This window comes from Salminus brasiliensis, chromosome 11 (genome assembly GCF_030463535.1).
Source record: "Salminus brasiliensis chromosome 11, fSalBra1.hap2, whole genome shotgun sequence".
NCBI lineage: Eukaryota > Metazoa > Chordata > Actinopteri > Characiformes > Bryconidae > Salminus > Salminus brasiliensis.
In genome coordinates, this window is record NC_132888.1 from 11,186,362 (window position 1) to 11,199,474 (window position 13,113).

At 40.8% G+C, this 13,113-nt stretch overlaps 1 protein-coding gene across 4 annotated transcripts in view; it reads left to right on the forward strand.

Moving 5' to 3' along the window:
• Positions 1 to 3,063: 3,063 nt before the first annotated feature.
• myo1cb (myosin Ic, paralog b) overlaps positions 3,064 to 13,113 on the forward strand; it is a 52,213-nt gene continuing 42,163 nt past the window's right edge. For 2 of the 4 annotated variants that reach the window (XM_072691665.1, XM_072691666.1), the window contains exon 1: positions 3,064 to 3,262. In XM_072691665.1, coding sequence (XP_072547766.1) covers positions 3,170 to 3,262 — 93 coding nt within the window. In that variant the 5' untranslated portion in view covers positions 3,064 to 3,169. Of the gene's footprint in view, positions 3,263 to 8,247; positions 8,719 to 13,113 lie in introns of those variants that run through there. The other 2 variants (XM_072691669.1, XM_072691668.1) reach the window with 2 other exon arrangements.

Genomic DNA, 13,113 nt, shown 5'->3' on the forward strand with positions numbered 1-13,113 from the left:
CACTCATCATCGCTCCCAGTAGAGGCTACTGCGAGTCTTCCTGTGGGCAACATACTGAAGCCAGCAAAGGAAGCGGAGTAGGACACTCAGTGATGTTGTGGGAACAGAATGGCAGTAAAAAACTCTGCACTTCCCCTTTTTATGATAAAAATAGGCATTGCTGTTTCAGAATTATTCAGTCACTCATCTCCTTGTAGTCAATACTGTGCCATAACGTTACACATAGCTGTGTAGTGCCCTTCACCTGTCACCCCCCACTGCACTTCTCGATTTCCCTCCAGCTGGCAGCTCTCCCAAACAGGATGCCATTCCTCCACATCCCACCTCTGGCCACTCATTGCAGCCTTATAAGGGATTTCTAAAACTTTAACTAGTTCTTATAACTTGTGATTTTTGCTGTATAATCTACATTTTAGTTGGATTTTGACAGATTTGTTTTCATTATTTTAACCCCTTAATAGTGTGTTCTTACAGGAGGTCAATTTACCAGTTAAAAAGGGGTTCTGGCTGATCCGTCATCTGTGTGTGCTGTCGGAGTGGGCATTTGAGGGGAAAAAAAGAGATGGAAGGGAGAGGACAGGAAGCACACTCACTGCGCTTCTTCCTGCAAAGATGTCTCTGTTTGATGGGTAACTTGTCATACACAGCAGATGGCATTTCAGCTTCCCTGTTTATTGGTGAGCATTTATGTTTCTTGGCAAGCATTATTAAAGGGCCCATATCATGAAAAACAGCCTTTTCCTTGCTGGGTTAAAACAAAAGAGTTTGATGTAGTCTGTAAACATTAATGTTGGGTCTTTATTTGAATGAAAATCTCACATAACCAACTCAAAGCTGAAATGGGCCATGTCCAAAATCCCAGCCCCCGTTTCTGAAAAAAACATGCATCTCCAAAATAGTGACTTTATAGAAGAAGGCAAAAATGTTCTTAACTTTGAATGGAAGTCAATGTAAAATAGTAAAATAGCTATAGCTTATGTAAAATAGCTTCTATTGGTCCTATTCTATTAATTCATCCAGAATTATTCACAGTGTTCAGTGTTCAAACCATGGAGAAAACTAAAAACAGACAAAAATGCAGATACATGGTTTTGATTGGACAGCACTAATACATTCCTTGGCACCTCAAATGCATTTTGAAACTCCCCAGGTTATTTTGAATTCCCATATTTACATTTATCTGTTTATTTAGCTTGCAGTAATTTATCCACTCCATTGAAATTGAAGTTGAAGTTATAAGGAGTGTGTCCCCCAGGACCATATCATCTAAAAATAACAGCAACAAAACACTTGTTTTAAAACAGCAGCAAAACAAAGTTTTCATTTTAAAACATTTATTAACTGAAACTTTTAAAACCATTGCACATTAGTGACTATACTGAGGCTATACTGTCCCCCTGCTCTGTCCTGAGGGATGCAGCAGCAGGGTTCTAGGCTAAGCAAATAAGTCTCTCTTCTAGAGAGGCCTATTTGAAAATGTCATTTATTTCTAAAGCAGTAAAGGAAATATTAATATGTCACTTGGGTTTCATCTATATGCACTTAATCAAGATGCAGTAATTTCATATGTTTTATATGCCTGCTTTTTTTAATTTAACGAATCCCCTACTGACATTAGCCATGCCTCTGCCAAGGGAACTGTACTGGACATCTGTTCCATTTCTTTCCTTTTGGTAAATGTACCAAACAGCAGTACTAAAGTGTAATGCGTAATTTCAGGTAAAATAAAATAAAACGTATGTACCAAAATTACCCACTACATCAGAATACTAAAATATGTCAGCCATAATTTATTATGACCATTACAAACTACTATGCTTTCAGTGTGACATTTGTAAATCAGCTATGTTTGATTGGCTGCCCTGAACTACACCCCCTTGTGATGTACTCCTTATAAAATCTGGGAAAAGGAGTGGGGCTAATTGCTATTGGATAAATATGCTAGTCATTGCTTAACAGTGGGATATGCCATATTTGACATATTTGATGCAGAAAATGAACTGTCTAAGATCATATGAGATGAAAATGCCTACTACTAATTTTCTTCCTTTATTAAATCCCATAATGACATTAGGCAAGGCCTCTGCCAGGACCAGCACTGTGGGGCGTCAAAACTGCTGTTTCCTGTTGATACCCAGAAATCATGAATGTCTCAGCCGTGTCACAGGTCATAGGATGTGTGTGTATGTGTGTGTGTCATTTCCTCTTTTAACAGTGCTATATTTTAATGGAACACCCACTACTGACAAGAATCGGTACCACACACACACCCACACCCCCACACACATGAACACAAAATCATTGTAATCATTCAATAACCAGTGAGAATATGTTATTTTGATGATTGGGATAAAATGGGAAAGAAATGGGAAACAAATAATTTAATGTTGCTGTGAGATAATTGTGTTATTGTGCCTGCATATCACCAGAAATCTCATATATTAATTAACCAGGCATATTAATTTGCATTACGTTCATTTATATGAATTTTATGTATTATATTTTTATGTAGGCCTTGCACCACATTGTGTTATCTGTAAGAGCTTAAGAAAAGGAGTCTAATCACTCGGGTGTGATTGCTGCTCAGGAACAAACAGGAATGTCTCGGTCACAGGCCTGTCAGGTTGAGGGTCAGCGGAGATGGAGACATTCAAAGCCTGCCTATCAAACTTGAAAGCTCATGGCCACCTTATCCTGCTACCATGTCTTCTCTTCATAAAATCAGTAGATCCAAGTGTTGGAAGTGACTTAACTTAACTAAGGTTACTTGTGAAAAAAAGGTTTTCCTTAAAGAAGGGCAAGATCATGTAAGGAATTTGTGAATGTTGTATATGAAGGGGAAGCAGAGTGGCTTCCTCCGGTGTTTACTCAGAGAATGTCGAAGACAGGATGCTGGAGTTTGGAGGAAACCCTGGCGGCAAACCCTCGCCGTCCAGAGCAGAGCGGCAAAGAAGGAACATCAATTATATTGGGGCTGGCTTTGGGAGAAGGCCCGGACATCCCCACATATCTCTCTCCTGCCGAACAGAGGAAGCTGGCAGTAGCTCTCTGACTGTGGCAGGTAACACTATTGCACCGTGTCTCTCTGTAGCTTTCACTGGAACGACAGTGGTGTATAAGGACCAGAGTGTCAGTGAGGAGGAGGAGAACAGAGGAGACATAGGCCATCATGATGGAGCTGAAGATTCAGTTGGTCCCAACAGGGGAAATCATCCTGTCTCCAGGGAAGAATGGAGAGAGCTACTGTCACAGCTGCTCCAAGGTAAGGGCAGGTCTAATGATTTGTTTTGAGCTGTAGTGGAACTGCAAGATGGTGTTTTAGCTTGTTAAGATTATGGCACTGGATTTTACTCCTAATCAGAAAGCAGATACTGCATTTATAATAAAGACATTCAAAAGTTTGGAATCAATGTTTTCAGTAATAAACATCCAGTATTGTGGCAGATAAACATTAGAAATTGATCTAATATACTAGTTTATGTCATTACAAATAATCAGCAGGATGTTATACCATTAGGTTTTAAACATTAACATTCATGCTAAAATTAATAATGTAAGCCTTGTTTTCCAATCGCAACATTGTTTATGCCATAGTCGCCATAATACTTTATATATTGAATGCAACATCTGAAAAAAGGGTACCCTGCATTTAATATGATGTTACATTATAGTACATTACCAAAATGATACCTTTGAAGCAATAGTGTATTACAGGCCAGAAGTAAACATAGAGCCATGAACCATGGTCTTCGGTCTATGCGTTCATTCATTTGTGGCATATTCCTAAGCTATCCTTTTTCTTAGATTACTGAAAACCTTTCCATAAACATGTGTTTGCACATGTTTAGTAGGAAAACTGTAATTGTCCATGCTGTGAGCATAATGGTAAATACTTTAATGACACCTGGGATATCACTTAAATCCAATCATTGTTTACTCAGCACTCTTTTGGCTATAGGACCATTTTTAATACATTAACAATTGGCTCCCAAAAACGTTTGACCAGGTGCAGACAGCAATAACAATAGAGAGAAGATGATTGTTATTAAAACATATTTCTACTGCTATAAAACCTCTAGACATACCTTGAGCTGTGATAGGCTGGCATTAGGAATTCTGTGAAGTGGGTTTCCAGTTGTTTATGTAATTATAAGAAAAGAATCTGAGCAACACTGAGTTTAAGGCAAACTTGATGCTCAGGTTACCGTTTGCCTTACTCTTACTTTTGCAGAGGAAAGGACAGTTTTGGTTAAGCCCATTCATTACAGGCAAATGTGCTCTCTGCTGAAGTTCTGTTTTCATAACTATACAACATCATTTTTGGGCCCCTCCAAAGACTGTTTGGAAGCAGTCACCAAATAAATTAGAAAAAGAAACACAGTCATTAGGTCTCAGTGCTGTTTCTGTCTAGACTGCCTCAAATGTGAAGGGTGAAAAAAGGACATCTTTATTACCAGATTATTTAGTCTTCTTTAACAGCTTTCACAGGGAATATAATAGGGATTTGAACCGGTGGCATATTTTCGATCTCTGCTCTCATCATAAAAAAAGGAAATCTTTGTAAATATGGACATGATTAGTAAAGAGATGTTACCAGGTGTTCATATAAAAAAGAAGGCATCTTTTAAAGGAGGAACAGAATTTGGGGGCAATGTATGAGGACAGCCATGGCCTAAAGGTTAAGAACACAGGCCTGGGTCTGGAAGGTCACCTGGTTCAATCCCCTGGACTGGCAGGAAGTAGGGTGGTGGGGAGTGAAGGAACAGCACTTTCTCCTCCCTCATCATTCATTGCTGATGTTTCCCAATCACTCCCCTGGTGCAGAGGTGACTGCCCACCGCCCGGGGTTTGCATTTACTGCCATGGATTTGTTAAATGTGAAGGTTGATTTCTGTTGTAGTGCTGTGCGAGCTAACACTGCAAGTGTGCTTGTAATTGTAATGTACAGCTGATTCTGGAGTGACATATTAGAGAAACACTGCCACCTAATGGTTAGGGGTGAATTTATAGGTCCAATATTCATGTTAATGTGTCTGTGTGTCTATGTGATACCATAAATAATGCCTAAAAACATTTCCAACTGTTTGTATGATTTGTTATTCCTTACACTGGGATAAAGGGGCTGTTAGGCAGATGGGGCTTTTAAAGCTTATAAACAGTTTAAGTAAGTACATACATTATTACACTCACATCAGTTATAAAGTTAAGTAGCAGTTATAAATTAAGTAGCTTCAGGAATACTTCACTGAAAAGTCAGATGCATGTCAGTCAGCCAAGTTTAGCCCCGGGGCTACAGGGCTTATATAATATAATAAACCTTGTAGCGCCAGTGCAAAACTAATGCAAACTTTGGGCTTATCCACTGTTTGGGGTTAGGACAAAATTGTGTAAATTTGAACACGGCACTGTTTAGAAAAGTGGGCAAATGTCAATGGAGTCATGCATCGAGATTGGTTTTGTTGTATTATATCACATAAACATCCACTGTCCACTGGAATGTAACTGAGATAAGGAAACAACACAGAAATGTCTAAACAGCACACATTTCCTGGCATTCTTCCTAGGTCACATCACCCTGTTAGTGAGCAAGTGTGTATGTGTGCATGCTTGTCAGTGTGATGTGTGTGTGTGTGGCATGAGCCTAGAAGAGAAGGCAGGCTTTGAGCTATTATTAAAAAAGTTATCAAGACAGGAACAACAGCCATAATGCCCATTTCCACCCTAACCGGTGACAGGAGACAGGTACACACCCTGAAGTAGAGCCTGTCGGTCCAACACTGCCTTGTCAACAGGATACAACCTTTCCTCCCGGCTCAGCTGTCCTACGCAAATTTGCTTAAAGCCGCTCTCTTATTGATTCCATGCCAGAGCAGAGCAATGTGGAAGGTTGAGATTTGGGGCAGGATCAATCACTCCACCATGCTCCAATCCATTACAGTGGGGACTGTCAAGCATCTGAAGCCAGCTTTGCAGAAGCGAATTGCTTTTGGGTTGAATCACTTTGATAGAGAGGTCATTTGGTCATGCTGTTAAAATCTTTCATCTGTAAAATCTGTTATCTTGACACTGGTACCACTCTGACAATAAGTCACATAAAAAAAAAAACAAGTACATATGTTTGGCATTTAACAATCAGCTTGCTGCCAGTCTTTTAAATGGCAAGGGCAGTTGTCTGTGCACAGGAAGACAGTAGCTGTACTGTGTGGTGTCAGCCATCCAGTGCAGCCATTCTTAAGAGTTAGATTCTCTCCTCTCTGGCTGGTGGTTTAGAGCAGCGGCAAATAATCTTTACACATTCTTCTTAATTTAGACAGAATTTAGTCAACAAAATATCCAACAGTTAATTGGTTAATCATGACTTGTATTTATGTACGGGCTCTGAGGCTTAAATGTGTGTACAATGTGTGTTATGGACCGTATATGAACTATAAAGGATAGTCATTGTATCAGCGGTGAGTCACATTTTCCAGTCTTTGTTGGACAATGAAAATATTCTATTCTGTTCTATGCTACATGGACAAAAGTATTGGGACACCTGCTTATTAATTGTTTCTTCTGAAATGAAGGGTATTAAAAGGAGTTTATCCTGCTTTTTTTTGGAGTGGCTGTCTCTACTGTCCAGGAAAGGCTTTCTACTAGATGTGGAGCACTGCTATGAGGATTTGATTGCATTCAGGGACAAGAGCATTGGTGAGGTCAGGATGTTGGATGATCACCACCCCACCTCATCCCTGCTATTGGATGGAGCACCAACCAGCATTCCAGAGAACACAGTTCCACTGCACTACAGCTCAATACTGGGGGCTTTATACCCTTCTAGCCCACGCCTGGCATTAGGTATGGTGCCAACAGGTTGATTTTTATCTGCACCAGAGCATCCTATTCTATCGGCAGTACTTCTCTTTGCTCTGTGTGTGTGCATTTGCACATCTGCGCCAGCAATGGATTCATTAGAAGGGGTGTCCACAAACATTTGGATGTATATTATAACTTAAACTTAATAATAGGAACTCCCCCAAATTAAATTAAATTATTATTATTAAATATTTTATAATTAAGTCATTTTGGTGACTTTAATTTATAAGTGTCATGTTATTAGATACACTTTTTGACCTGGTGTCAAATATAAATCAAACACATTTATGATGATGATGATGATTATTATTATTATTAGTAGTAGTAGTAGTGGTAGTAGTAGTATTAAAATATATAAGCTATAAGAACATACAGATATTACACATATACTATCTACATCACTTAAATGTTAGATATTTTACACAAACATCGCTTTCCCAGATCACTTACACTACAAGGACAAAGTTGTGGGACACCTGCTAATTCAATGTTTCTTCTGAAATCAAGGGTATTAAAAACATAATTCACCCTGCTTTTGTCGGAGTAAATGTCTCTACTGTCCAGAGATTTTAAAGCACTGCTGTGAGGATTTGACCATTGGTTAGGTCAGGATGTTGGCAGGGTGATCACCACCCCACCTCATCTCCACGTCCCCAACTCATCCCATCCAAAAGTATTGGATGGAGCAGCATCATTCCTCAGTCCTCAGTGCCACTCCTACACAGCTCAATGCTGTAGGGCTTTATACCCCTCTAGCCCACACCTGGCATGGCCCAGGCATGGTCCAGTAGGTTCATGTTTATCTGCTGCAGAGAGTCCTATTCTGTTGGTTATACTTCTCCATGGAGACTAGGAGACTAGACAAGCTGTGTGTGCATTCGTTATGATGAGTGTCCTCAAACATTTGGACATATAGTTTATCTGTCCAGTCAAATTATTGTACACTTATTACTGTCAGAAAAAATACAGCTGCAATTGCCTTCCTTCTGTCAGCAGAGGGCGCTACAGTAACGCTATAGTGCAGCTCATAGCCTTCTAACACAAGCACTCAATACACTGTAGTTCTGAACGAGCTCCAAGAAACACCAAAGACGATTAATTACTGAGAGAAGAACAGAAAAGCGCACAGTCACGTTAAATCTTCCTAATTTCATGTCTTAGAGACTTTGTCGGCTGCCCTTCATACATGGGTGTGCCTTCATACAGGCTTCTGGGTGAACATCGCAGTAATAAAGGTGCTAAGATTTCCAGGTTAACGCCATAAAAAGTGACATTTAAAAATGAGAGACTCTGTAATCAAACTAATGTGAGTGAGGTGTAAGCCGACTGAGTCAGAGCCCTCTGGTTCAGCTTGGTTGGGTGAACTTCCTGTAGGTGTATGGTGGAGGGGTGGGGTGGGGGAGCGCGTGTCTCACATTTTCTCCACACTCGACTCAGCGCATGGCTCATTCCTCAGTCCTGCTCATTCATTTAGGAGCAATGACCGGCTTCTGACTTCGCTTTAACCGCGGGGAGTGACCTCCACACTCGTCTGGACCGTAAAGCCTGAGAGACTAAGGAAGGACACCGGCTGGAGAGCTGTGCGCGCTGCTGAGTTCAGTATTGGCTACATTGGTGGAGATTGCGCGTAAACAGCGTTTGGAGTGACGTAAGCCTAGAAAGGGCAGCCTGAGGAGTGTGTGTGTGTGTGTGAGCGTGTGTGAGCGTGTGTGTGTGTGTGAGCGAATTTGGGATTAAACACACCTTTCGTGTCGCATCTGTTGAATGAATGCGGTGTTACAGTGACACCCCGGCAAAGATTGAGCACAGCTGTGGAGAAAGGAGGAGTTGAGGGCTGACTGACTTCGGCTTTGTGGCTTTAAGGTAAGCGTGAACCTTCACTCCTCAAGGTTTAAAGTTCACTCCAGTCCCTTATGTCCTGCTTGCTCAGCTCGTATCCTCGGTATTGGAGTAAATTCACACCAACTTTTGTAACTAGGGCTGATTCAGAAGGTCCAGTGAAGTTTCTAAGTGGTGGAGGAGGCTGTAATTTGCCATGTGTCAGCTCTAATGCAGCTGGAGAAGACCTTCCTGTTCTCAGGTGACCATTTACTTAAGCTGTGGTGATCTTAAAGACACTTTCAGTCTGTGGTTGGCTTTGGAGACCTTACCTCCAAGTGGTTAGCATAACTTCATGACCACACACGTTGCCTCAATAGCTTCTCAAACTCGTCTTTAGCTCTTTCCTGTAGTTAAGCTGAACCTCAAAACTGTCTTCAGTTGATCTTGGAATATATAGGCCAGTATAGTCCAAAGCACACGTGCCACAATATGGATTTGCATGATTTTCAGGCACAGTGGACGCTGGCATTGCCAGGTCACTTCCCAGGTACTGGCCTCCATTCATTTCTCTGGTCTGTCAGTGACACCAGAACGCAGAACGCCGTAGGGCAGTGGGATGGAGAGCAGCTGTCAGGCTAAACTTCTTCAGACCCATGTTGCACAAGAAACATTCCAGAGATTATCTGCCTTCTGCAACCCTTGGACTAGCCTGACTTGCACTGGACTTTAGGAATGGGTGGGTGTGGTGGTTCCAGCACTGTATTCTGATGTTAGAAATAGGATGTGGCTTGTCATCATGGTATGTCAAGCTGTAGAAGGTTAGTGACATCTTAAGGTTGTTTGTAGGTCATGTCCTTGAGTGTCCCACACACATTTCCTTTGTCTGTGTGTGGTTTTTTTTTTTCTGGTTTCCAGTCATATCTGTTAGAGAATGAGTAAAATGTGGTATGTACACTTGCTGCAGATGTAAATGTTATCATGAGCAAGACTAGAGACCAGTTTGTTGACTTGTTAGCCTGATGAAATACGTGGAATTGTTTACTCCACATGAACTGTTGGGCTAAATCAGTCACCTGTTGAGCTGGATTCGATTTGATGTACTCCCAGCATCTCATTAAAATCAATGGGCCCTCCAGCAAAAAGTCACCTTGTCATTCATGGCTACGCTGGGGCGGAAAACGGCTTCATTGATGTCAATAGATTTTTCCAAAACAGAACTAGTCAGGCCTGTAAACTGCAGCTGCTCACTGTGTGTTCACATTTTGTGGGATGGAACTTTTGGAAGGAGACTCCCAGGACATTTTTGGAGAGAAGTGGGACTCTGGTTTGTTTAAAAGCAGAGTGGCTTTGGGCATAAGCTTTTTTCCAGCTGTCCCAAGATCTTTTCAAACTCCAGCCCTGTCAGCAAAATGCTGTGTGTGTGTGTGTGTGTGTGTGTGTGTGTGTGTGTTTTAGCAGCGACGTTGCGTGCTCAAGGCCAGACAAAAGAGCTGACACCCTATCAGCTGCTTGCGTGTTTAGCCTATGCAGTTTATCTTCCAATTGCTGAGTGTTCATTAGATGTTAACAGATATTCCTATTGTGATTTGAGGCTTCCAAATGTACCAGAAGCTGATGACAAGATCCATTTAGTAGGAGGACCAGTGACACAAGCATCTGAGGAAACATGGTCCTTTCTCCAGTTCTGTCACCCAGCCAGCTGTCAACGTGGCCCAGGCCCTAGAGAGATCTCAGAGGGGATGCACCTGCTTCTATCGGCCATAGAGCAGGAAGCCCCCAAGACTGACCAACCAAACTGCCAAAGAAGTCCCCCCCCCCCCCCCCCCCTCTTCAGCTAACACTTACCAGAATTACACTCTCAGGAGAGTACTCGCAGTAATTGCTGAAAAGTACTGTCATTCAGCATTCAGGTTCCTAATGATGCAGCCTTTTTGAATAATAGGCCCACATACGTTGGTGCCTTCTGATTTTTGGTTTGGGTTCTTTGTGTACAGATAAACAAAAGGGATAGTGGACCGCAAACACACTAGACTTGTTTCCTGTGTACCCATAAGCAAATTTACATCTGTGTGTTTACATTCAGCTGTGTATGCGTGGGACAAAACCCAAAAAAGAGAAGCTTTTCTGAGTGTGTGGATTTAGTTTGTAAGGGGAATGAGTAAATGTCTTGCATGCATGGCGGTGCGTCATTAGGTCATTGTTGGGTCTACAGCTTGTCTGGATTTAGCTAAGACTATTCCACACGAAATTTCCTAGCACTGAGGGGCCCCGCCCTAGAACTCCAGCCATCAGGAAAGAAGACCAAATGCACAAGCAGATTTGTCTACACTACTGCTTATAATAAATTCATTTCTTTTAACAGTTATCTCTGTTTACTGTAGCTTATTAAATAACAAAGTCACAAACTGTCCTTCCTGTTGAAATTTGCATGGTGATAATGCAGAATTTAAATTCCTCTACTTCCTTCTTTTGCAAGACACAACAATGTCTGATGGAGAGACCTGCTTATATGCTGTTTTTGCCATATACATTTTTTATCTCAGTGGTAGAGGAAACTTAAAGGGTCTCTTAAAGGGCCCAGTTTTAATCCTTTTCCAGTAAAATACTATTTGAAATGTTTGAAAGGCTAAGCATGGTTTGTAATAGTTCAGCTAATCTTATTTTTGTGTCTGGCCTATTATTGTAGACTCAGATTAATCAATGAATTGTTCAGATTGAGCAATATAATCAGAATGCATTGGTTTTAGTCTTGACAGTCAGGACTGCATGAGGCCTAGTTCAGTCTGGCATTTAAATTTATCTGCTCAGAGAGCTCTGATGTGCTGACTGGGTGGATTCTGGCATACACACTGTACAGATTAACCTGATGGCGTGAGGTGTTGTTGTTTAATCCCCCTCCAACCCTTTCTCTCTGGCTCACCTATTGTGATGGTAATGAACAGGGACATTCAGAGGGTGGAGTTGGTGGATGCATGCAAACGAGGGGGAACTATGTGGCAGATGTTTCTTTTATTCTTAAATAAGTCATTCTGAAACTGCATCAGAGTCATCACTTCCTTGTCCTCTGTAGTGTTTATTTTTATTTGAATATCTATCTATCTATCTATCTATCTATCTCTCTCTCTCTCTCTCTCTCTATATATATATATATATATATATATATATATATATATATATATATATATATATATATATATATAATAAATATAATAAAAACATTTTTTAAAGATATTTTTACTTTTCTGCCTGAAAAGTACTTGCAGTCTCCTGTTCGGTTTGACTGAAGCTCATCTAGGACCTGAGGCTGGATACACAAAAGTGTCTTAAATTTTTTCTTTTATCTTAGATGTGCTTTTTTTTTGTAACTTTATGGTTAAGATATAACATTTTTAAAGAAATCATTTTTTTTAATATCTAAGTGGAGTCTTTTCCACTTAGAAAAGCCTCACACATGTCTTAGAGTGTAAGAGTTCAATAGGTAAGCCTCTAAAAAATGATCAGGCTAACATTGTGTAAAATACAGCAATACAGCAAGATCAAGCATTTTTTATCTTTTGGAGAATTGCATTTAAGGACATTCTTCTGAACTTCTTGGTGTTTATTATTTAAGTTTTTTCTTAAGAACACTTTTGTAAATCCAACTCCAGAATGTTATCTCGCATGATGTCTGTCAGTGCACTACAGCATTACTCATCAGTGGTTAGATACAACCATTAACTTGGAGTCATTGTGTTCCAGCCCACCTCGTCCCCAGGGATGAAGAAGGTACGTACGTCCTCACAGAAGCAACTCCCTCCTGTTATTTCCCTCCCAGCCTTGCTGACCTCTGTGACCCATGTTTTTATGAGCTATGAGCTACTATGCATAGGAGCAAGTTAGCCCTATTATTAACATGCTTGATGAAGCTATTCCATTTAAGTGTATTGTGGTCGTCATATGATCTGATATCTTTCCTTCCGTCTGGGACCATCTGCATGTACATTCCCTCATCAGGCATGCACCTGTCTTTTATCCCCTGTAATGTTAGTCTTCATTGTGTGAGTAGTATTACACACAGGTACGTTGCTTTGCTAATTCACACAGGATAGTTCTCACTCTCTCCTATTCCCTCACACATGGCCAGATCTGTGGTAATCTTTAACCAGGTTTCCTCTACCACTGAGATAAGCTCTGCAATCCCTGGCAGGTGTGGCCTTGTTCCTAAACTGCTCTGAAAGTGAGAGATTAGCATACATGACCAAAACTGTTGGTCCTGACCCTTACACTTATTGCCTGCCGTCATGTCCTGAAGAAACTACATCGTAGCTGTTTCTGATCATTTTGAAGAATACATATTTTGACATTGACAATGGAAACTTCCTTGTGTTCCTTAACCTGTGTGAAAATTAATGGAGCTTTAAAACATACACTCAGTCCATACTCTCTTTTTATGGAAAC